We start from the raw sequence: 26517 nt of genomic DNA, 5'->3' as shown, positions 1-26517 counted from the left end.
CTCTGAATCTTTTGACTTGGAGATTTTCTTCTTCCTCCTCCTCAGCATAGGCCTTTGGCTATACCTCCTGTTCTAGACATTGTTGATGATGTTTTTTCAGAATCTAGTTTGGCTCCTGATTCTCTGCCTTCAGCTCCTAGTAAGCCAGACAGATACTACAGGGTTCCTGACTCCCCACAAATTCCTTTTCAAAAATCCTACTGCTGATCTTGAAACCATTTCTCAGCGTCCCAAGGGCATTAAGGCCTCTACTACTAAAACTCCTACCCCTTCTGGTAGAGATTCCAGGGCGCTGGATAGATGGGGTAAGAAGGTTTACACGTCTGCAACCTTGGCAATCAGGGCTTTAAACTGTCAATTTTATATGCTTAAATATCAACAGCATATCATGGGACTACTTAAACAGAAAATGATGTTAATCTCTGACTGTGTGGAAAATAAAGATTTGCAGGATTTATTACATTCAGCTGAACAAGTTGGAAAACATACTTTGCAATGTGGTTTTGATTTCTTGGAGGCCTCTTGCAGGGCTGCTGTAACGGGATCTGTGCTAAGAAGGCATGGTTGGCTCAAAGAGCAAATTCTGTCTGACCATGTTAAAGCAAAATTATTGGATGCTCCTTTACAACAGGACCGTCTCTTTGGTAATAAGGCTGAAGAAGTAGTGTTAAAAAAGATGGAAGATAAAGCTAAATCTATGCAAACTGTGAATCTCCAAGATTTAGTAGGCACCGGCCTACTAAGAACTGGTCCTTTCCAGTCCCTTCGAGAGCTGCTCAAGTCAAATCCAGACATTCCAAAGGCTCCAGGATTCAGTCACAAGGAACTTTTAGAACAAAACAATGGGGTGCCTCCACCTCCAAATCTGGAAACAACAAGGCACCTCCCTATGGTAAACAGTCTCAATGACTTCCCTCTACAATCACCAAGCACTTATCTTTTAGCCGCCCCTTTGGGAGGAAAACTGGCACTTCATGCATGAAACTGGCAACTTATTACCCAGGACAAATGAGTTTTAAATATAGTATCCTAGGGATACTGATTTCATTACCACACGTTGCCAATCCCAAATGGATGGCCACATCTACCCCCAAATCAGTGGGCAGAGGCCCAGAAACAAGTTCTGTCCCTCATGAACATGGGGGCTATTCAGCTAGTACCAAAAGAGGAAAAGGGACAAGGTTTCTATTCAAGACTTTTCCTGGTACCCAGAAAAGACAAATCACGGCGTTCAGTTCTGGACTTATCCACTCTAAACACATTTCTGGACATTCCAACATTCAAGATGCTGCCTCTTCAACAGTTACTACCTATGCTAGGCAAAGATGCCTGGTTGGTAACTCTAGACTTAAAGAGGCTTACCTGCATATCCCAATCAGGGAATCTTGCAGGAGATACCAAAGCAGGCTAATTACCAGTTCTCTGCACTGCCCTTTCTACTGCAGGGTCTTCACAAAGTGCCTGGCTCCAGTAATTGCATTTGGCAAAAATATATCCATACCTGGACGATTGTCTAATTAAACAAGGACATTCTTCTAAAGCATCTGGCATTTGTAAATACACCATAAATAAAAATAAATCATAACTGGTAGCCTCTCAAAAATTCCTGGGTGCAAGCTTGAATACAACTGCCCAGATGACTTACGCTATCTGCAAGACAAATTCTGCACTGCATTCTTCTAATTCCATATACAAGAGTGCGTATGAGGAAACTTCAGTGCTACTTAAAAAATTTATGGAGTCAACATTGTCTAATGCTGTATAAATCCATCCTCCCAACCATAGCTTTGGGATTGACTGCAACAGTGAATAAATGTAGATGTTCAAGTGTATTCACTGTTGCAGTCCTGGTTACCCACCTACTATATCTCCTTTCTTTTACTATGCTTAAAAGCCTTTTTGGTGTATTTGCTTTTATTTGGAGGTATATTTTTTGTGTTTTAACTTGTATACATATATATATATATATATATATATATATATATATATATATATATATCATATCATATATAGCCCCCATTGGGGCACCTGACATCCAGGGCAAGAAAAACTGATGTAATGGCGTCGGCTGCATTTTTTATATCCATGACGACCTGACGTCATGGAAGAAGGGACAGCAACTGACGCAGGATCCAAGACTTTGTTAATCAGGCCGACTGAGGGCAATGAGGGCAACCTGCCAGCAGATTTCCCAAATGTAATGACTGCAACAGTGAATACACTCGAACATCTGCATTTATGGTAAGTGTACACAACTGTACTTTCTCTGCACTTCCCTTTGGCTTATCTACTGCGCACAGAGTATTCACAAAATGCCTGGCTCCAGCCATTGTATACTGCAGGCAGAGAAATATTCAAATCTACCTATACTTGGATGATTGCCTGATTCAGGCGGATAGTCAGGAATTGCTACTTCAGCACCTGGCATTTGTAAAAGGACTTCTAACTTCACTGGGATACACCATCAACGATAAGAAATCACAACTGATGCCCAGCCAACAAATTGTATTCCTGGGAGCAAGCTTGAACTCAACTTCCCAGATGGCATTCCTCACTCCAGAAAAGCAGGTCCATTTGACAAACTATTTTAAACTAATGGCCAACAAAACCCAGCTATCTGCAAGGAAAATACTGCAAGCCCTAGGGTTCATGGCTTCATGCATTCTGCTAATTCCATATGCAAGACTGCATATGAGGAAACTTCAGTGGTACTTAAAAAGTCTCTGGTGTCAACATTCTCAGGACCTGGAAACAGTGATTCTTATCATACCTTGTCTAAGCAAAATCCAAAACAAACGGCTGCACGAGCAGAACAAATAGCACTCACAAAAAGAAGAGAAAATCGTTTAATGAACTATGTACTTTTTATGTGCACATATGTATGTGCATATTTTATAGTTTTAGCATAGTCACTACCGTCCTTGAGTTTTTCGTCCAGCTGATCAGTACTAAATTTTAACTTTAAAATTTAAAATTTTAATTTTAAACAGTTTATTATGGTTTATTAATATTTACAAATGCATTATATTCCCGTTTACTTTCTGTTTTCATTCTGTGTTAATTGGTCACATGATGTAATTTTTTGTATTTAATGATTTTTGGTACCATTGTGTTTGTCTGAGAAAGTTTTGCCACAGTGCAAAACGAAAAGCACTTCATTAAACGATTTTCTCTTCTTTTTGTAAGTGCTATTTGTTCTGCTCTTGCAGCCGTTTGTTTTGGATTTTGTTTGGACAGTTTCATTCATTTGTATACCTTGTCTAAGGGCAGAGTTCCTTTGGTGGTCAGAAGCATGCAACCGCAACAAGGGACTTCCTTTAACTCAACCCCTCACCGCCCAAACCCTGACAACAGAAGCATCAGACTATGCATGAGAGGCTCACATGGCAGGCAAATGCATTCAAGGCAAATGAAGCCCAGAACAAATTCCCCTGCATATCAATCAAAAAGAGATGCTAGCTCTACAGAATGCTCTGACAGTCTTCAAATACATTATCCTTCCAGGACAGCTCCTGATAAAGACAGACAACACCACAGTTATGTGGTACATAAACAAGCAGGACGGAACTCATTCTTACCCACTCTGCAGGTTAGCCATAGCTCTGTGGAACACAGCCTTGAGCATCCAAGTGCACCTACAAGCTCAGTTCCTGCCAGGCAAGCAAAATTCACTGGCAGATGACTTGAGCAGAAATCTACTGGATCCTCACGAGTGGAAACTAGACCCCCAACTCATTCAAACTTAACACCAGAGGTGGACCTTTTTGCCTCTCCCCAAAACCACCAATTGAGCAAATTTTGCACCAGGAACCCACACAGCAGAGCCTGGAAGGTGGACGCCCTATTCTTTACATGGGAAAACCTCTCAATTTTTGCTTTTCCTCCTCTGCCCCTCCTCTTAAGAGTACTACTCAAGATCAAACAGGACAGGCCAAGGGCAATCCTTATTGCACCAGACTGGCCACGCCAGCACTGGTACCCACTTCTACTCAGTCTGACAGCAGTGCCACCCTGGCACCTACATCAGACACCTTCCCTGCTGTCTCAGCAGGAGGGACAGATTTTGCATCCACAGCTGCAAACCCTAAACCTTGCAGCCGGGCTTATTCCCTAAATGCACCACCAGCATCCCTCAGCAAACAGGTGCTAGACGTCATCCTTGAGGCCAGAAGGCCTAGTACTAGGAAATCCTATGCTGAAAAGTGGAAAAGATATTGTTCTTGGAGTCGATCTCAAGGAAAGGACACAGCTGTGCCCAGCTTACCTCAAATCCTTGACTAGCTAGCAGAGCTGCTCTGCAGAGGCCCATCCTTCTCATCCATTAAGATTCATTCCTCTGCCATCTCAGCTTATTATAATACTGAGCCTCCTCTCTTTTCTCACCCTCTCATCAAACAGTTCCTGGGTGGAGCTAACAATTTAAGGCCCCCAGGAGAGCTCCCACCCCGACCTGGGACCTTAACTTTGTACTGGAGAAGCTCACACTTCCCCCCTTTGAACCTGCTGCTTCAGCAGAGTTAAAATTCCTCTCCTGGAAAATAGCCTTACTTCTAGCTATTACTTCAGAAAGAAGAGTGTCTGAGTTACAGGCACTAATGGCGGTGGAGCCCTTCATTATTTTCCATGCTGACAGGGTTTCCCTCAGGACTAACCCTTCCTTTATGCCCAAGGTGATATCCAGTGTGGCTCTAAACCAATTCATCCATTTGCCAACCTTTTTCCCTAATCCTCAGAATAAAGGGGAAAGGATCCTGCACTCCTTGAACGTGCACCGACAACTCAGGTTCTACCTTGATAGGACTAAGCCTTTCAGAAAATCTGACCAGCTGCTAGTCAGCTTTGCTACAGGGGCAGAGGGCAAGGCCATTTCAAAGCAAACCATTTCCAAATGGATAGCACACTGCATCCATTTCTGCTACAAGCACCATGGAAAACCTACCTCTCTGGGGATCAGAACTCATTCCACTAGAGCTACTACAACCTCTACAGCATTTCTCAGGGGAGTCCCTACCAGGGACATCCTGGAAGTTGCAACCTGGAGTTCTCTACACACCTTCACCAAGCATTGCTACTTACCTATTTTTTTTCTAACATAAACATAATTACAGCAAAACATAAGGGTAAAATAAATCACATAATCATTAACCTTAGCATATTAAAACCACCTCTAAATGTCTAGCTGTCTGAATTTGCTTCTGTTATGCCTTCCATTGCAAGACTGTGCAAGGGCAGGTGAGACCTGGTACTACTAGAACTGGAACAGTCACCACTACCTTCATTAGAGGGTTGGCACCAAGGCCATTCTGGAAGTGGCTACCTAGTCATCTCTCCATACTTTCTCCAACCTGGATATAACCTGTAGAGACATAGCAGGGTTTGCCATGTTCACAGTACAGGATGTACTGCAAACACTTTCTCAGAGTCAGCCAGACAGCCAGTGACCAGCCAGTAAGCTGTGGGAATCTTCCCAGCTACTGTTGCAGTTAACAGTACATTGAACACAGTACAGTTATGTTTGAGAGTCCACCATAGCTGTAGATCCACCACTGTTGTTGCAGTAGTATGTCTCCTCCTCCTGCCCCTGTCAGTGTTCATCATTAGCTCAGTGTTGTAGTAGTTTGTAAGTATGTGAAACGTATCCAGACAAGGACTGGATGTCTGGCCAGAGTACAAGAGCTTTTAGGTGCCTTTTACATTCCTGTATGTCGAGGAAACTTGAGCATTCTGGTATAAAAGCAGATGTGTATGTGCCAAAGTCCAGACGATTTGGTGTCTGCTGCATCTTTTGTGTTTTGGTGTTTGACTTGTTTGAACCTTTGGGCAGATAAGCACTTCTGGGGACTTTTTCTTCTATTTTTGCATAAAATTTGTGTAAACATTTAGGAGAAAAGGGAGGTGACTGTGTGGAAGACAGATTTTTTTTATAAAGATTCCCTCACAGCTTGCTTTGTTTTGTGTAGAGGAGTCGCACAGTATCCACTCTTATAGCACCTTTTTGTCCTTTACTCCTGAGAATTTAAGAAGTCAGCTTATTTTTCTTGAGAACCAACAGTTAATGGCCCTTACTCTGATGTCAGTGCATACTGGCTTGAGTATCTCTGACATATCCCATCACCTCGTAAGCAAAGGAAAACAATAAAAAAAGGTTTCTGAAATGGTTTTGCCTTCAACCTGTCTTCCCTGGCCCCTGGCGGATGATTCTGCTGTTGCCGTATCGGAGTCTTTTGGCCATCTGTCATATTCTTCCAACCCATCAGGTGCTGCTGCTAAGGGCATTGAGAAGAGCCAGCAGCCTAGCATGTCCCTTAGGGCCAGACTTATGCCTACTGCTATTAAGAAGGGAAGACTCCACTTAATGATCTTGGAAGGACCAGACAGTATCCCTCAAGTGCTGGGAGGATAAAGGTTCCAGGTTCCAGAGTGAATGTCTGCACCTTGGCTTTGACTAGGACTGCATTAAGTTAGAGACACAGAGAAAGAAAATTAAAAAAGACTAAGTGTCTTTCTTCTTCGACCCCAGTTGCCAAAAAGCCAAGAAGGAATGGTTACAGCTTTTCTAAGGGACTTTTCAAAGCTTTTCATTCCGTTTAATCTGCTCTCTGTCTTTTCTCATCATTCACTCCAATGAAGGTCTGGAATTTTGCACTGTAACTTCCAGTGGGCTGATGATTCCTATAGTCAGATTACACATGAAAAAACTACAGTGTTTTCTCAAGACAGTGTGAATTCAGCACCAGCATCTTGTCTTTTCATATCCCATTGTCAGATTTTTAAACCTGATCAGGAATGAGCTTTTATATTGGGCACACAAACCTGTACAAAATCAATGTCTTCCAATATCCACATCCCCCTTTCTTAGTCTGAAACCACACATGCTTCATACTTTGTATGGGGTCATTTTCCAAGAAATTCAGATTACAAGGTTTAGAACCATCATTTCAAGGAAAAAATGTAGTTATCAAAAAATTGATGGCTTTCATAAGTGCTTTGAAAATGATGGACAATTTGTGGACTTTGATAGTTCATAGGTAGGTACTAGGCTATCGGCCCTGGGGCCTATACAAGCCCAGCCAAAAAGGTACCCTGGCTTTTGCCACCCAAGAAAATTATTTTCCTGTGCCACTGTCGAGCAGAACCACAGAGGTGATCCCCGGGGTGAATTTCCTATTTCCCATCCAATCAAGATTTTTCTTGAAGAGTGCTAATGAGGAGCTTTGTTTGATATAGATAGGTAGTTTATTCCAGAGTATGGGAAGTCTCTGGGACAGGAATCTATCCCTCCGGCATGTTCTTTTTATTGTGGTGACAAGGTTTAGGTCCCTAGAATGTGTAGCTCGGAGGGATTGGGATTTCTTTAAGTGGAGCATGTCCAACAGCTCTGGGTTTGACATAGCTTTGTATGTTAGGCAGAGATCACCTCTGAGTAGGCGATATGCGACGGAGTAAAGCTGGAGTTTTTGAGATGGTCTGCGTAGGGCATCTGTTTGAGGCCGGTAATCCTCTTTGTGAGGTACTTCTGCGGCCTTTCCAGTTGTTGTAGCTGTCTTGTGAGGTACATACCAAAAGGGGCGTTGTACTCTATAATGGGTCTAATGAGTGATGAGTAGAGGGGAACAATGACCTCTTTTTTTCTGGATGAGAAACCTTTTGTGATGAGGTGTGCCACATAGAAGGATTTTCTGACTACTGTGGCGATGTGATTATCAAAGGAGAGACTACTGTCCACCTGTGTCCCAAGGTCTTTTATCACACTTTCAGTGTTAAGTATACTACCTCCTAAGTTGTAGTTCATGGGTTCAGAGTTTTTACCAAAGGGGATGACAATGCACTTTTTGGCATTGAGCTTGAGGCCATGGCTTTGACACCAGGCATCTGTCTCAGTGAGGCCCTTTTGTAGGATGTCCACATCATTAGGAGTTTCGATTATGGCTCCTAGTTTGGAGTCATCTGCGAACGTTAGCCAAAGACCTTTTGTGTTAGCCTGTACTTCAGAGAAGTAGATACCAAACAGGAGAGGCACCAGGACTGAACCCTGTGGTACTCTACTTGTCACTGGTCTGAAGTCAGATTTGGAGTCTGCTACTTTCACAGTGTGGGTTCTGTCAGTGTGCCAGTTGGCAACCCATCTTGTGACATAGGGATTTATACCTAGTTTAGTGAGTTTATCTATAATTCCAGAGTGGGGGATGGTGTCAAAAGCTTTGGCAAGCTCTAGAGATGCTGTGTGAACCACCTTACCCTTGTCACCGGCTTTGGTGACTGTTTCAAAGAAGTTTATCAGGTTTAGGAGACATGATCTGCCTTTTACAAACCCGAACTGGGTGGGGTTCAGAGTTTTGAGATTAGCAGTGTCTTTGTTTATAAGTTCCATGATAATATGTTCCATGGCCTTGCAGACCAGGCTCGTCAGGCTAATGGGGCGGTAGTTCCCGGGGTCCATGGTGGCTCCCCCTTTGTGGAGTGGGACAACCGTCGCTGTGCGCCATTCAGCAGGCACAAAGCCTGAGGTGAGGCTTTGATTGAACATGGTACTTAGGTGGGGTGCCAGTTCGTTCTGTAGTTCATGTAGAACGCAGCCTGGGATGTTGTCTGGTCCCATGGATGCTGTGTTCTTGGCTTTGGAGTGTGTTTTTTTTTTACCTGTGCAGCCGTGATTACAGGAACTTTGCATTCTTCCGGTATAGAGATGGGCTCTTTAGGGTGTGAGAGGAGGGTAAAGTTAGCACTGAACCTATCTGCCAGGATGTTGACAATATCAGTTGGGTCTGTATGTTTAGTGCCATTGTGCTGTAACTCAGAGCAGATCTGAGTGTTGCCATTGAGATTCTTGACATAGCTATAGAATGCTTTGTGGTTGTCTTTAGAATCAGTGGCGATTTTGTTTTCGTAACTAGCTTTGGAGGATTTTATCAGGGATCGCAGCTTCTTACTCAGGCTGACCAGGGAGCTCCTCCACTCATGGGAATTTACTCTCTTTTGCAATAGTTTCTTCCTTCTGTTGTACGGTTTGTTTATGGCAGGGGGCCACCAAATTGTCTTCCTTTCTTTGGAGGATAGCGTCTTGGTTCTGTTTGGGATAGCACGATCTAAGCACTCATGTAAGTGCTTATAAAGTGCAATTGTGTAGGATTCAGTAGTCATAACTGTATTGTCCATCTGCATGGGTGTCATGAAGTTCACCACTTTTGTCTTAAGAAGCATGAAGTTGGCTTTGGAGAAATTTTTTACTGTGGTTTCCTTAATGGGGGGTGGGGGCAGGATGTGGATATCTAGGGTAATGCACTTATGGTTGGATCGGACCAATGAGGTGTTGACTTCAGGTGTGAACACCGGTCACTCATGTTGGTAATGACTAGATCTAGGATATTGTTGCCCCTGGTGGGGGTGTGGATAAGTTGATCCAGGGCATTGGAGTTTATGAATTACAGAAAGCGTTGAGCAAAGGAGTTGGTACATGAGTAGTTTTCCCGGTTAATGGTGGAGTAGTTTAAATCGGCCATTATTAGGGTATTTGGTTGAACCCTAATATTTTCCAGTACTTCAAGAAAAGAGGAGTGGGAATCCTGGGGCATGGTGGGTGATCTGTAGCAAGCTACAATTTGGATTGCAGTTTTGCCCAGAGTTAGTTGCACTTGGATAACCTCGACTGCATTATGCTGAGCAACTAGCCTGGAGGTGTGGGTATCGTTAATGAATATGGACACACCTCCGCCTTTGGTGTTCCGGTCCAGGTTACGTGGCCGAAAAGTGTGGTATGAGTTATAGCCTGGTAGTGCAGGGGGTGCTCTCTGGAGCCTTGAACCAGGTCTCATTCACTGCACAGATGTCAATGTTCTCCATTTTGAGGAGTGCCTCGAGTGAGTGCATTTTGAGATTTAGACTTCTAGCACTGAGTAGCATCACTCTCAGTTTTTGCTTGCCTGTTCCTGTTACGGTGGTGAATTTGTCATTTGAACCTTGCCTAAAAGAGGCACTATAGAGGCGGCAAGAACCAAATTAAGTATCTTCAGAGAGTACTAACAGACAACACCACTGTAATGTGGTATGTAAGCAAAACAAGTCTTACCCACCCCCCCCCCCCCCCCCAATGCAGATTAGTCCTGATAGCCTGGGAAATTGCAACTCTACACAGTCTGCCCCTTGAAGCTGTCTGTATTCCATCAGAGCAGAATATAGTGAGACAATCCAGGAATAGACCTACACAAATATAAGTAGCACCCATAGTCTTCTGAGAGAGTATCCTTCTGTAGGTTAACTGCTGGTTAATTTCTTGTCTTTATGAAGTTATGCATTTGTTTGTTCTTGTTGACGTTGAAGAATAGTGCTGTGAAGATGCTTAATTTGGTTTAATTTTTTAAACATCTTTATTGGCATACAGATCAAATAATCATACATTTTCCAAAAAAAAAACAAAAAATAAAGATTAAGCCAAATTAAACAAGCATCTTCTTTACTTCTGTCTGAACCATTACAGTACTGGAGTTGAATGAGGGTTCAGACCTTCAGAATTTGTTACATTCTGATGCATAAGCCAACTACATTCATGCATTGCAGGGTCAGAGGGACACAGCCAATATGTGAAAGACTTTGAAACTCATTCTAAATAGGATGCCAGTGTGTCATATAATGCACATGCACACATACTTACACACTACATGCACAGTGCATCAAAATAAATAAAAAACTTTAATCATTATAGAACAATTCCACATTCAATGTTTTTTTGCAGTCCAATTTTTAATTTGAAGCTTCTTGCCAGGGAGTGTTTTATTACTAATCAGGAGACTGTCAGACAGCAACAGGGCCTGTGTATATCTCTCCTGTTGCCTTACATATGTCTGCATTTACATTTTAAAGACATAGGCCTTCACACACAGCGGCAGAAGTCTATGAATGAAAAACTATAAAGGAAGCCCCCTCATATGCTGGTAGAGAATTGTATTTGTTTTTCATCCATTCATTACTGTGGTAGATACCTGTAGCATTTTTTGTTTATAGTCCTGCATAGTAAAAGATTTGTATGTGACCAATGCTGAGTTGCCAAACTTTATAGACTGTGGCCACGAGAGTATGCTTTTTCAGTTAAGCAGTCCAGTGTTTCTTCCCGCATTCATTGAAACCTTAGATTGCATTGAATATTTCAGTTGTTTGTTTTTAGCTGATTTAACAACAACTGTACAAATTATAAAAAATAGATGCTTAGCCTAGAAGTTAAAAATCAGGTACCTGTCAACCATTTCAAGTGCCAGCAAGTACAACTTCTAGTTAAAACTTTTAAATCTACTCACGCAATCATTTATTAGAGTTGCATTCCTCATGGAATGAAAATGGTCTTCTCATAGATTCTTAATAGTTGAGTTGGAAGTTGCTGGAAGCAGTGCAAACTAAGTTGGAGAGTTTTTCCTATGGTTGAATCCTGTCAGCCAGCACTTAAACGTTTTATGACTCTGAACAAGACAGCTTTTATATACTCCCAGGTTATTCCTGAAATTTTGGTTTGTGTGGGGGGAAAATGGTTTGTGTGTCTGATTATTTACCAAATTCACAATAGGTAAGTTTGCTGTTCTGCATTCACTCTCCGATGCTTAGATGGGCCATTGGTTTTGCTTGCGCCATGAGGCTACTAGTTTTGTTTCAAACACCGTGGCATTTATGGGTTTTATTTACCATACTTTGAGTTGAAAATAAATATGTAGCTCCTGGGAGCTAATAGTTGAGCTTCTTTGCTTCTTTTATCCAAGTGTTTGTACCAAAGGGTAAAGCTAAGCATGTAGCAGTCACAGGTTTATTGTTGACCTAGCCCCCCCCCCCCAACACACACACACACACACACACACTTTTGCAGAAATGGTGAAGTGTAAACTGTATTGATGTTATATCTGTGACTGGAAAATTTTGTGGTGCCAGTGGTCAATATCAGTAGGCTAATGCAATATTTGAGATTTTGATCTTGTTGCTTGAACCCTCAAGGTCAGAGGCTGAGGGGTTAACAAAAGTGCAAGCAGATTGGGAAATAGATACGTTTGGTTTGGCATCGGTAGTACATGATTTTAGAGTAGCCCCTGTCCCAGTTTTTACTTTGTGTTTAAGTTTATACTGGAAGTATTTTGTTTTAGTCGGGAGATGTTAGGCATCACCAGCATAGATAAAATCAGATCTTCAAATCTGTATATATTACATGCAGACATTTTTCAACTGTTTAAATGATAAACATTTGAACTAACTCTATAGCTTATCTTTAATTTTATACTTTACTAGGTGTAAGAGAGCACTACAGATGCGATGTTTGCTCTGAGATTGTTGATGGAGAAGTACAGAGAAGGTCAGAAGGAGTTGCATTGTGTTTTTGTAGACTTAGAGAAAGCATATGACAGGGTGCCTACAGAGGAGTTGTGGTATTGTATGAGGAAGTCTGGAGTGTCAGAGAAGTATGTAAGAGTGGTACAGGATATGTATGAGGGTAGTGTGACAGCTGTGAGGGCTGGTGTGGGAGTGACTGATGCATTTAAGGTGGAAGTGGGATTACATCAAGGATCAGCTCTGAGCCCTTTCTTATTTGCAATGGTGATGGACAGGTTGACATACGAGGTCAGACAGGAGTCCCTATGGACTATAATGTTTGCAGATGACATTGTGATCTGTAGTGAGAGTAGGGAACAGGTGGAGGAGACCCTGGAGAGATGGAGATATGCTCTGGAGAGAAGAGGAATGAATGGCAGCAGGACTAAGACAGAATATATGTATGTGAATGAGAGGGAGGATAGAGGAATCGTGAGGATGCAAGGAGTAGAGGTGGTGAAGGTGGATGAGTTTAAATACTTGGGATCAGTAGTTCAGAGTAATGGTGAGTGTGGAAGAGAGGTGAAGAAGAGAGTACAGGCAGGATGGAGTGGGTGGAGAAGAGTGTCAGGAGTGATTTGTGACAGACGAGTACCAGTAAGAGTAAAAGGGAAGGTCTACAAGAGGGTAGTCAGACCAGCTGTGTTTTATGGGTTGGAGACGGTGGCATTGACAAAAAGGCAGGAGTTAGAGCTGTATGTGGCAGAGTTAAAGATGTTAAGATTTGCACTGAGTTTGACTAGGGTGGACAGGATTAGGAATAAGTATATTAGAGGGTCAGCCCAGGTTGGAAGGTTTGGAGACAAAGCCAGAGAGGCAAGATTACATTGGTTTGGACATGTGCTGAGGAGGGATGCTGAGTATATTGGGAAAAAGATACTAAGGATGAAGCTACCAGGTAACAGGAAAATAGGAAGGCCTAAGATAAGGTTTATGGATATGATGAGAGAGGACATGCAGGTGGTTGGTGTGACAGAACAAGGTGCAGAGGACAGGAAGAAATGGAAACAGATGATCTGCTGTGGCGACCCCTAACGGGAACAGCCGAAAGAAGATGATGATGACTAGGTGTAAATAGATAAATTGCATTTATTGATGCAGTCTGTATAGTTTTTTTAATAGAGAAAAAGAAAGAAGTACAAGTGAAACATTTAAAAAAGAAGTGCTACACTTACATTTATTTTGCCATAGAAATTGCAGCTTCAGCTTCAGAAATGTAATGGGGAGTATCACACAAAAATGTCCTTCCTCAGACTTGCTAGATTTACTATTTTGGATTCACATACAGTAGTTGAATTTTGCAAGATTCTGTGGTACTGGGAGGAGAATGGGTGAAAGGGGAGTAGACTGGCCTCCCTTCATAAAAAATTGTCTCCCAGATTGTCAGAGTCTTGGTTGCATCCATTACAGAGCAACTTTAGGTTAACAGCAACTGAAACTAAAAACTGCTGATTTGGAAGTTAGTGCACTATTTTTATAGGTTCATACTAGGCTATCTGCCCTAGGGCATTTATAAGCCTAGCCAGAGTGTGTTTGGCTTTTGCCACCCATTTTAAATTAATTTTGCTATGCCCTTTTTCAAGGTTAGTATACTGTGCCTCTGTCTTACAGTGACACAGAAGTGATACCCGGGGTAAAACTACGATCTCCCATCCACTCATCAAGATTCCTTTTGAAGAGAGTCAATGAGGGACTCTGCCTAACCTGGACTGGGATTTATTCCAGAGGGAAGGGAGCCTCTGGGTTATGAATCTGTCCCTCCAGCATGTCCTATTTATTTCAGTGCTGAGGTTCAAGTCTCTCAAGGGCGTAGCTCGATGGGATTTGGATTTTCTGTGGTGCAGCATGTCCATTAATTCCGGGTTGGACATGGCTTTATACGTCAGGCACAGATCGCCTCTGAGCAGGCAGTATGCCACTGAGTAGAGCTGGAGTTTCTTTAACTGGGTAGCATATGGCATCTGTTTGAGCCCTTTGATCCTCTTGGTGAGGTACTTTTGGGGTCTTTCCAGTTGCTGCAGGTGTCTGGTAAGTTACATCCCAAAAGGGGCATTGTACTCAATTATTGGCCTGATGAGGGATGAATAAAGAGGCACGATGACCTCCCCTGATCTAGATGTGAATCCCTTCATGATTAGGTGGGCTACATAAAATGTTTTTCTAACCACTTTGGCCACATGGTTGTCAAATGAGAGATTGCTATCAACTTGGGTCCCCAGGTCCCTAATTACTTTTTCTGTATGTAATGGATTACCACCTATGTGGTAATTTGTGGGCACTTTGTTTTTGCCAAAGGGGATGACTATACACTTTTTGGCGTTTAGCTTGAGGCCATGGCTCTGGCACCAGTTGTCTGTTTCTATGAGGCCCTTTTGGAGGATGCTTGTGTCGGCTGGAGAGTCGATTATGGCGCCCAGTTTGCAGTCATCTGCGAACTTGGTCAGCCACAGTCCTTCCGCATTGGCCTGTACCTCCGAGAAATAAATATCGAACAAGAGAGGTCCCAGGACTGAGCTTTGTGGGACGCCACTTGTAACTGGTTTGGAGTCTGACATGGCTCCAGCAATTCTAACCACGTGGGTTCTGTCCTTGAGCCAGTTTGCAACCCATCTAGTGACATAGGGGTTTATATTTAAGCTGGTGAGCTTATCTATAATGCCCGAGTGGGGTATTGTATCGAAGGCTTTTGCGAGGTGCAGGTAGGCTGTGTGGACCACCTTCCCCTCGTCAATGGCCTTGGTGACTGTTTCAAAGAAATCAACCAGGTTTAAGAGGCAGGATCTGCCCTTAACAAAGCCGAACTGGGTAGGATCCAGTGTCTGTAGGTCCCCAATATCTTTATTTATGAGGTCCATGATGATCCTTTCCAAAGCTTTGCAGACCAAGCTAGTCAGGCTTATGGGGCGATAGTTTCCAGGATTCGTTGAGGCACCACCTTCCACTGTTTGGGTACATATCCTGTAGTAAGGCTGAGGTTGAACAGTAGTTTTATTTTTGGGTTTAGCTCTTCTTGGAGTTCATGTAGATGCAGCCCGGGACACCATCTGGTCCCATTGATGCTGTGTTTTTTGCATTGGAGAGGGCAGCTCTTACCTGAGCATCTGTGATGTCAGGGGGGCAGCACTCTGCTGGGATAGATATTTGCCCTTTTGGTGGGGAGGGGGGGGGAGTTTGTGCTGAACCTGTCAGCTAGGATTTTGGCAATGTCTTTGGACTAATTCTGAGCTTATCTGGGAATTCCCACCCAGGTTCCTAACATAACTAAAGAAAGCCTTGTGATTATCCTTAGTGTCCTATGCAATTTTTCTCTCGAAGCTGGCCTTAGACGATTTTATGAGTGCCCGTAGTTTTTTCCTAATACTGATAAGAGATGCCTTCCCTTTTTGGGATTTTGCTCTATCATGTAGTAACTTCCTCCTTCTGTTGTATAGTTTGTTTATGGCTGGGGTCCACCAGACAGGACGTCTGCCTTTGGGGGATTGGGTCTTGGTTTTATTTGGGATTGCATGATCCATGCATTCCTGAAGGTGTTCATAGAATGCATTTATAAAGGATTCTGCGGTCTGGGCCATATTTTCCACAAGCCTGGGGGCTTTGAAGGATTCCACCTCGGTTTTGAGGAGTGTGAAATTTGCTTTAGAGAAGTTTTTCACTGTGGTTTTCAGGGCATGGAAAGGAATTGTTGGTCAAGTCGGTAAGAAAATTTATGATGGCTTTGTTTCCATTCCTGCATTCCTTTAACCTGCACACCCAGTGGGGCAACACTAGGAATAAAAAAAAATGGCCTTGATGTAACACTGCAGCTAAAATATGGAACAAACGAACAGTAGCTCATGCCCCATACCACTCTCAGAAGCTGTTGTTTCAAGCATAATTTCAGTTTCTTTCTAAGAGTAAAAGCAGACCCTTCAGTTTCAGGAGCAGAATTGCTAGCAGTTGCAAAACACAGGATGCAAATGGTTCACATTTAGGTTTTGCTGTTATTTCTAGCTGTTAAGTGTATTCTGTAGACTTTAGATGTAATGCACTTTATATATTTAATGTGTTAAAAAGCTTATAAATAACTTCTATGGTTAGTTCAGAGGTGACATAATGTTTTTCTCTCTCCTCACAGAGAAGAAAGGAGAGGACCATATCATGAATATACTGCTGATCGCACTTATTTTGAAGCTGTGAGAGCACCTGGAACTTACCCAGATGATCCCCGAAGAGAGTATCCAACACGTAGTAGAGAATTTTACCCTGAGTGGGATCCTTATCAAGGTGATTTTTATGATCCTCGATATTACGAAGATCCACGGGAATACAGAGAATTCAGAGACCCCTATGAACAAGATATAAGGGAATACAGCTACAGACAGCGAGAGCGTGAGCGGGAACGAGAGCGTTTTGAAACAGATAGAGACCGAGATCATGAAAGAAGAACAGTTGAACGCAGTCAAAGCCCTGCCCACTCCCGACGGACACAAAGTCCTAGTGGTTCACCTGCAAGGTCAGAAAGATTACAGAGTGACTCGGAGCGAAGAATCTATAGTAGGTCTTCAGATCGCAGTGGAAGTTGCAGCTCGGTGTCACCACCAAGGTATGAAAAGAGTGATAAGTCAAGAGCAGATCGTTACAGTAAAAATGATAAACTAGATAAAGACCGGATATTTGATGCAGACAGAACTGACAAAGATAAGCGTCTGAAGAAAGATAAGGTGGACAAGGAGAAAGTTGATAAGGTGAAAGCCAGAAAGTCAAAAGCTCCCTCTACAAGTTCTCCATCTTCTGAAACAGAACAGGAACATGATAAAGAACAAAGCCCTGAGGTACTTAAGGGGAAGAGCAAACAGCTAAGTAAAGAGAAGGATAAAGAGGGAATTTCTAAGAACAGACTAGACCTAATGCCATGTATTATACTGACCAGAGTCAGGGAAGGAAAAGCTGTTGATCCTGGCCTGGATAAGAGACTTAAGACTGAAGGTGACATTGTCAAATCTGTTCCTGTGGAGCAAAAAACACAGTCATCTAGAACAGATGTAAATAAATCTGATCTTCTTAAACAGGAAGCAACACGTCTAAAAGTGCCCAAAGATAAGGTTCTTGCTAGTCATGTTGAAATAGTTGACAGAGAAGCAAAACTAAAACCAAAGAAACATTTTAAGCAAGAACAGAATTCTGATGGGGCTAATGCTATAGACTTGGATAAGTTGGAGGCACGAAAAAGGCGTTTTGCTGATGTAAATTTAAGGACTGACAGACAAAAAGTTGAAGTTAAGAGAAGCAGTCAGGACGATGAGGAAGTACGACTTTGCTTAAAAAGGCAACATGAAACACCTTCTGCCCGGGAAGTTACTCTTATTAAAGAAGAGCTGGAAAGAAAGCCATTGCGTAAAGAAATACTTAAGCGAGAGTACAAAAAAATGAAACAAGAAAGGCTGGTTACTGTTACCAGCCCAAAAGATGGTCATGAAGCTATTGGCCTTTCAGTTGGTATTGGGTTACGACTTAATTCTGATCTGCATGGCAGAGTAGGTGAACCATCTGATGAACCTTTAGACTTTCAAGATATTTCTTCAAAAATAAGTGTAATAAAACCACAACCAAGGAGTAATTTTCAACTATCAGAAGAGCATGGATCAGATAGGGACCCTATAAAAGATGAGTGTAGAAAGAACTCCATGAGTGTCCTTGAGGAGATGGTTGATTATAAGTATCCACAAGAAAAATTCCAGCCATTTGATATAGAAGAAAAACTTGGCATTGACATTGATCACACACAAAGCTACAGGAAGCAAATGGAGCTAAGCCGTAGACTAAAGCAACAGCAGGAAATGGAAACCGTAAAATCTGAGAAATTTGGCAGCCCTAAAAAAGAAATAGAGGAATATGAGAAGCGCAGTCTCGTACATGAGGTGGGAAAACCACCACAAGATGTAACAGATGACTCTCCTCCGAGCAAAAGAAAGAAGTTTGATGTGTTTGATTTTGAAGTAAGTACTAAAAGAGAAAGAAACTATAGAAGCTCTCGACAGGTCAGTGAGGATTTTGAAAAGAATATATCCTCACCAGGATTCAGACTGAATTATCATGATCCTCCTCTTGTTTCTGATGATAATGCATCTGACTCTCCTAGGCTTATGGCTTTGAGAGACACCAAAGAGTCACCTAAACTTGAAGAAAGAGGAGTTTCTTGTTCAGGTATGATTGCCCGAGAAGATTCTTTCAAGTTTAATATTTATGAGTCAGGAAGAAGAGAACAAATGGCAGACTTCGGAAAGATGAAACTTTCCAGTTTGAGTTCTGAAGATGAGACCACAAAGTGGGACTTCCATTTGAAGCAAGAACCCAGTAGATCTGATGTTGGCTTTTCAAGTAACTTAATTAAAAAGTCTAACTTTCATCGACGGTCTTTACGAGAATTAGAACCTGGAGAGGTACCTTCAGATTCAGATGATGATAGTGATACCAAATCTCATTCACCCAAACCATCAGCTTTATTAGAAAATTCCAAATTGTCTCTATTCTTACGGGATAGGGAAGATAGACTGCCAAGCTCATTGGAAAGACACAAATTCTACTCTTTTGCCCTTGATAAGACAATCACTCCAGACACTAAAGCTTTGCTAGAAAGAGCAAAATCTCTGTCTTCGTCTCGAGAAGAAAATTGGTCTTTTCTCGATTGGGACTCCAGATTTGCTAGTTTTCGAAATAATAAGGACAAGGAGAAAGTTGAATCTGCCCCAAGACCAATTCCATCATGGTACATGAAAAAGAAGAAAATTAGGACAGATTCTGAAGGAAAAATAGATGATAAAAAAGATGATCAAAAAGAAGAAGAGCAAGAAAAACAGGAACTGTTTGCATCTCGTTTTCTACACAGTTCAATTTTTGAGCAGGACTCTAAACGTTTGCAGCATTTAGAAAAAAAAGATGATGATTTGGACTTCTTGTCTGGGAGACTGTATGGAAGGCAGCTGTCCTCTGATGGATTGAACAGTACCACAGAACTTGTTCAAGAACCAGTTGTTCTGTTCCGTAGTCGGTTTATTGAACTGACAAGAATGCAGCAAAAGGAAAAGGAGAAGGATCAAAAACCCAAAGAGCCAGAAAAACAAGAGGTGCCTAGAGAAACCCGTCCTAAAACACCCGAACGTGTTTCTGAGGTGAAAGAACCAGAAATTAGTGCTGTAAATATAACTGGGCCTTCTTTGCCTAGTCTGCTGCAGACAGAACCACAAGAACCACTGCCTGTACAAACAGAAAAGGCCATTGAGTCACAAACAGCTGAAGTTAAAGAGCAGACACCTGTAGAGTCACCCCGTGCAGCTGAAGAGTCCAAACCAAAGTCAGAATCATCTTTGGCTTTCAGTACAGTACCTGTAGATTCAGTAGAACTTGTTATAGAAAAAGAACAAAAGAATGATAATGCTTCAGTGCCAGTCGTGGAAGAAGAATTGGCACCTGTAGAGCATCCTTCTTATTTGGACACCAAGCCACCAACACCTGGAGCATCTTTTTCTCATGAAGATATTAGCATGGATACAGAATCTGCAGAACTTAACATTGTTTCTTCACCAGTGACTGTTAAAAATACAGAAGAGGCTGATGAGCCAAAAGAAGAAAGTACACTGTCTGTATTGGTGTCTAGTCCTAACACAGATCAGAAGGCAGAAGAAACTACTGAAAAGCAGGCAGTGATATCTGACAATGACATGGAAATTGAACTTCCGGTTACCCCAAAAGATAGAAAATTGTCCAGAAGTAAACGAACAAAAGCAACTTTGCAAACCTCTGTTGCAAATATTGTAGAAAAGCCTGCTACAAGAAAAAGTGAAAGAATTGATCGTGAAAAACGTAAACGTTCTTCTTCTCCTCGTGTTGAAGTGCCAAAAATAGTGGAATCAAAGGCAGAGACTGACAAAGTTTCTAGAACTCCTGCTAAGTCACCAACTAGTATTGTAGAACTTGAAAGCCCTGAGCCAAATGTGACATCTAGAACAAGACGAAAAGTGAAATCAGTTTATGCTACCATAAGAGACGATGATCCTTTGCCAGCTAAAGGGTCAACAGAGTCTGTAAGGTCTACTAGAAAACGAGCAGAAAAGGATGCACAGGAAACATCTAATGTAACTACACCCCGAAGAGGTAGACCTCCAAAATCTCAACGCAAGCCTGGGGAGGATGTGTCCCCTACTAAAATAAACCATGTAAAGCAGGAAACAGAAGAAATTGATACTAAAGAAATAATCGAAAGCCCAAAGCCTGTAGAAGGGTGGAGGTCTCCTAGATCCCAGAAATTATTACAGCGGCATTCTTCCCCTCCATCTGCCAGCAACCAAGGAAGAAGAGGTAAAAATGAGTTGAAAACAACTGATATTTCACTTGTTCCTCCTGAAAATCCTCATGAAGAAGCAAATCAAGAAACAGTAGCCACTGAAGATGCAAGTAAAGTGAATAAAGATAATGCAGAAGCAGAAAATGAGAATTGCAACATCAAAGAGGCAGATACTAAGATTTCAGAATGCGTTTCAGCTGAAGTAACAGAAAAGAAGTCTGCATCAGAAAAGGTTACTAAAGTAAAAAGTGGTAGATCTAGAAATACAAAAACTGCTAATGAGAATAAGCCAGTTTGTTTGAAAAGCTTAGAAATACGGCTTAGTGTTGATGAAGTGAAAGAAGCCTTACAGCAAGAAGAACCTGAGCCAGCAGATCCACCTTTAACAGAAGATAAGTCTCTCAAAAATGACAACTTAAATATGGCTCCCAAAAGTGCTACTGAAGACACTTGCTCAGAAGTTGTAAGCAGTGAGTCTCTTACTGACCCTGCTCACTCTTCAGAGGATACCCAATTAGCAAAACAGATTGAATTAGAGCAGGCTGTCGAAAACATTGCAAAGCTTACAGAAGCCTCAACACTATCTACATATAAAGAACATCGTGATGAGTCTGAAATTGGGCAAAATGATGAAGGAGACAAACCCGGACATCAGGCTAGTGAAACTGAGCTTGCAGCAGCTATTGGGTCTATTATAACTGATGAGATTTCTGTAGAAGCTGACACCTTTCCACCTCCCCAACCTTACTCTGGTCAATCTGATCCAGATGTAGCAGGCGATACAGTAAACCTGCCTTCAGTTTCACAGGAGAGCATGGAACCTGAAACAAATCAAGCAGTTACTAACATATTAGGTACTCATACTCATGTTGATGCTTCTGACCATTCAGTAACTGCTCCCGCACCACCAGTTGTAGAGGCAGAAAGTAAAAATTCTGAAGATGCTTTAAAAGAAACTTCGACAACTGTTCAGGAGGCTGAGCCAGTGAGAGTATCACTTGAAGTCACTCGTAAAAAAGGCCGCCCAAAAACTCCTAGATCCAAACGTTGTAGAAGAGGGAGCAGCAACAGAAAGAGTGAAACCACTGTAGAATGTAGTGTTAATGAGAATGATGCCACTCAAGCAGAAGATCTGAAACAGACTGAGGCTACTAATGCAGCTGAAACTATATCAGAGGAACCAGCAAATGATGAAGGTAGAAATAAAGGTGAGGATGCGCTTAAAACAGTAGTTGAGACTAAACCTAATTCAGATTTTAATGTAATTGCTGAAGTTAGTCCCAGTGAGACCATCCATAACAGTGAGCCCTCTTCTGAAGTATGTACATCTAGAGACTTTCAGATTTCTACAGCAGCTGAAAACAAAACTCAGCCACTACTTCATTTGCACCATACTATTGAAAGTAACCCTACAACTCCACCAAGTGCACCAAAGCTTGCTCTTCCTCTTGTGAGCACCTCAGGGGTACCACCAGTATCAGCAGGAACAGTTCCTCAACAGTCTAATGTTACAATTATCCCTGAGTGGAAGACACGGCATGAAGATGCTCGCCCTCACTCCACTCCTCCACCAGCTCATCCTCCTGATACAAAGGCCTCTGATATTGACTCTAACTCAAGTACTTTAAGACGGATGCTTTTGGAGTCTAAATATGTTTCTGCAAAAAATGTTCCAACAACGCATGTTACAGCAGCTGTCAGTGAGCCGGTGATCTCATCTTGTCTGGAGGAGACTTCTAATCCCATTGTGGAGGAAGTTAAACCTGCACTGGAGGAAAAAGCAGTAATTCCTGCAATAGGTGCTACTACTATACCACCACCAATAGACGTTTCTGCATTTACTGAAAAGCAGAAGTTTAGTGGGACTGTTATTACAACAAAAGCTACTTCTGTGATTAGTAGAATGTCTTCTGGGTTTGATTTAGATGAAACACCAAGAATAACCCTAGGAAAACCATCTTCTCAGCCCATGACCTCAAGTATGTCTTCAGTTAAACATAAACACCGAATAAATATTAATGATAACAGATATCATGCCGGGTCCATGGCTGTTCTAGAAGATACAAGACCAGTGGAGATGTCTCCATTGACTACAGGATCGAGTCCAGGTCTTAGAGTAAATACTTCTGAAGGAGTTGTTGTGTTGAGTTATTCTGGGCAAAAGACTGAAGGCCCTCAGAGAATCAGTGCAAAAATCAGCCAGATCCCCCCAGCAAGTGCAGTGGATATAGAGTTTCAACAGTCTGTGTCCAAGTCACAGATAAAGCAAGAGTCTGTAACAACTCAAGTCACACCTAAAAGCTCTCAAGCAACCACAAATTATGTTAGTATTGCTCCACATACATTACCAACTCATGCAACTTCTCAGACTTATAGTACACAGCCTGTTATTTCTTCTGTAAAGCAAGAACATGCTACTGGGGATAAAGTAGACCAAACCCACCTTTCAAGTGTGGCCCCTCCTTCTCAATCTGGAGCTGTTAAGATACTTTCTCCAGCTTCTCCAGCTGTAAGCAGTCAACCAGTTGTTGTTTATGGTCAACTTGTGCACCAACAGAATGTAACAGCTGGCAGCAAAAAGGTGGTAGATGCTGTTGCTCTAAAATCAGAACCTGCAAAACATCAACAACCATCAACCTTAAGCCCAGGTCTTAGTCCCCATCATCCATCCCTTACTGGCAAACTACAGTCTGATGTTAATCATGTTACGTCTGGGCCTAGCACACCTACAGACAGGACATTGCCTCACTTGGGAGTAGTAAAGCAAGAGCCCCATTCTCCTCGAGCTTGTGGACATTCTCCATCCCCTTATCCCAAAGTCTGCCAGCCTAGTAATGCTTCGTCCCCAGCTCATTCCATCAACACTTCTGTCATGCTTGCTACTGGGATAACTGTACCTCAGTATGTTTCTAGTATGCACCCAGAGCAGTCTGTGATTATGCCTCCACATAGCGTTGCCCAGACAGTGTCTCTTAGTCATCTTACTCAGGGTGAAGTAAGAATGAACTCTCCTTACGGTGTTCACTCACCTAGAGGTACACTGCAGCAGCAGATAGAAATTAGACCGCAGAGGTCAAACACACCACAACCTACTCCAGTAAGGGATATGGTCATGCCTTCTTTGCATTCCCAGCACCCTCAAGACGATGAACTGACTCACTACCATCCAGTTACTAGACCATCAGGACCCCTTCACCCTGATGTCCTAGTAATGCAACCAGATTTCCGTATGCCTTCTGGTCCAAGACTTGAACAGTACAACATACATCAAGAAATGCTTTTGCCTAGAGAAGTTAGGCTTATGATGCATTCTCATATGACAGGCGTGACTGAACATACTGATACCAGACAAACTAGAACACCAGATGGAACAGTGAAGCCTGCATCAGCTAGTAAAACACCTCAGACCGGAAAGGAGACTCCCAAACAATCGGAAGTAAAAATGGCTCACTCACCACACAGTGAATCCAGGCTTGTGAATGTAAATTCTGGAAATCAGCTGTCTGGGCTGTCATTGGCACAGCCTGTGGTCGTTCCCCATCCTGTTCCAATAATGCATCCTAATAATGCTCCCTTTCATGACTTTAGATCAATGTATGATATGAGAAATTATCATCCATCTGCTGCTCAGCTCACTCATCAGTTTCCTGGTACCTCATCTATGGGAATGAATCTGCAGTCCCGTAGTATAACACCATCACAGGTAAGACCAGTCAGTTTTTTAGACTTTAGTTGTGTTTTTTTGCTGACATGTTGCTCTTCCTGAAGTTTCTGTCTTGCTGTTCTGATTGAAGCACTGGTTTTTATTTTTTATTTTTTTTCAAACTAAATGTCCTGAAACCACCTCCAGTCTTTCATTTTGCATGACTTTCATTGTACTTAGCACAAAACATGTAGAATAACTACAGAGACCCTCAGCAGTGAATAACTGTTGGGATTTCAACTTCTAATATCACCATGTAATCACATTTCTAATTTCTTTAGCTTTCACACTTTAGGATGTGCACACTGTCAGTCAATGCATCTCAGGATGTTATGCTTTTGATGAGATGTGGGCACACAACCCCTTCCCTCATCACGTCTTCTTCTGTTTTCCCATTTTGGTGCTTGATCCTAACATAATCATTGATAATTTCCTGTGTTTGATGCTTAAAACACATAAGTCTTCAAAGTGGTCCTGCAGTAAGGAGATCACAAACCAGAACCTGCAGCAGCACCTTTAATATCCAGTAGTGGAGCATGACAAAAAATGCTACCACAGTAGCCATCACTTCAGCCCAACTGCTCACAGGAAATGGATTGAGAACTTTGAGGTTTGTATTGCCACAAAGATGTTGATGTTCATGGAGGTGCTTTTGTGATTGTAGGTCAGTGTCAGACTGATAGAACTATAAGAGATCTAAAGGCTGTATGCCTGTTAAAAACTTCTCCCACAAAAGTGTGCTCAGAAGGTGGTGTCTTATTCTTTGCAAGTAGTGAACTGTTTCTCTTCTTGTAATGGACTGATGTTGTAACTGTCATCAGCCAAAAATGAGAGAGAATGCAGGAGACTAGGTGGTTAATAGTTGTCAGTGGCTTATCAGGTAGCACAGCTTGCCTTTAGTGCTGTGAAGATCAGAATGCAGTCTGTTCTTTCCCAGTACTAGATGTTTGGCTTCATGTCATTAATGCATGCTATTCTTCAAATGAGACATTAAGCCATAGTCCTACCTGCCTCATTTCATGGTTGCACAGGTAGATGTAAGAGTAGGAATTCTGTTTTTTTTTTTTCAGTCTAACTCCACTAGTACAGTACACTCAAAAAACATTTTTTCTCATATAGTCAGAAAGGCAAAGTATGAATTTACAAGTCTTGTGTCGGTGTTTAATTACCAAAATGGTGAAAATTCCTCACATTTCTCAGAAGAACTGTAATTCTCCAGTACCTCTTGTCTAGTGTCGTGGAGGAGCTGAAACCTCTCCTGTTACTCAACAGGTATAAGGCAGGGAATTTATCAGCACAGAAACAGTCAGTTCATTGCAGGATACACACCCATACTCAAAAGCACACTGTAGACAGATGTTCAGACAGTTTTAGAGGAGCACCAGTTCACCTACTGCACCTGCCTTTTGGGTATGGGAGGAACCCAGGGCACCTGGTGAATATCCACACAAGACAGATAGATGATATGCAAACTCCAGAAGAATCCATGGCCAGAAACCAAACCAAAGATGGGCACTTTGAGGCAGCAACTGTTGCCTCCATAGATATTCTTCGGCTTCTAAAACAATTGTCTCAGTATCTCTAATCTTATTCTGTGGTACAGAAGGTATACCTGCCGAACCAAGCTAATCATTTTCAATGGTAAGTTTAGTTTTTTTGTCATACAGACTATTCTCGGTGTTACCAGGGGCTCGTCAGTGGTCCTTCTGTAAGCTCACAAAATTCTTGTATTCGTATATTTAGTTGTCTTCTTTCATTTTTTGTATGCCCTTCACATTTACAGGTAACTTCATGTGCCTTCATCTGTCTTGCATATTAAATTCTGTAACAGACCATCTTTCTTTACCTTAGACTTTTTCCATTTTATTTTTCCAGTTATTTCAGCCAAGCTTTCTCACCGTAATGCAAATTAAAAATCATATAAAATTTTCCTCATACTGTGCTCCTCCATTATTCCCATTTTCATTAGAAATTTTTTAGGTTTTAATTTTCTCTAAAAGTATTTTCTTTTGTTTTCCCCAAGAGTGCTGTCTGGTTAATTGCTCCTTAATTCTCTGTACTGGCTGCAAGCCAGATGCGGGCTCTGCATCTTTGCCCTCCTGTAAAGAACACGTCTTTGTCTTGAGATTTGGATTTTGTGATTGACAGACTTGCA

The 26517-nt window shown here is 42.1% G+C and overlaps 1 protein-coding gene across 1 annotated transcript in view; it reads left to right on the top strand.

The window, feature by feature from the left end:
- The window catches only part of SPEN (spen family transcriptional repressor), a 609081-nt gene that overhangs the window by 437169 nt on the left and 145395 nt on the right, over positions 1 to 26517 (top strand). The window contains exon 11 of the mRNA XM_044061866.1: positions 16454 to 24362. Within this exon, the coding sequence (XP_043917801.1) occupies positions 16454 to 24362 (7909 nt within the window). The remainder of the gene's footprint in view (positions 1 to 16453; positions 24363 to 26517) is intronic.

Source organism: Protopterus annectens, chromosome 2.part0 (assembly GCF_019279795.1).
Source record: "Protopterus annectens isolate FY-2018-M chromosome 2.part0, PAN1.0, whole genome shotgun sequence".
NCBI lineage: Eukaryota > Metazoa > Chordata > Ceratodontiformes > Protopteridae > Protopterus > Protopterus annectens.
This window is presented reverse-complemented; position numbering and strand designations above follow the sequence as displayed.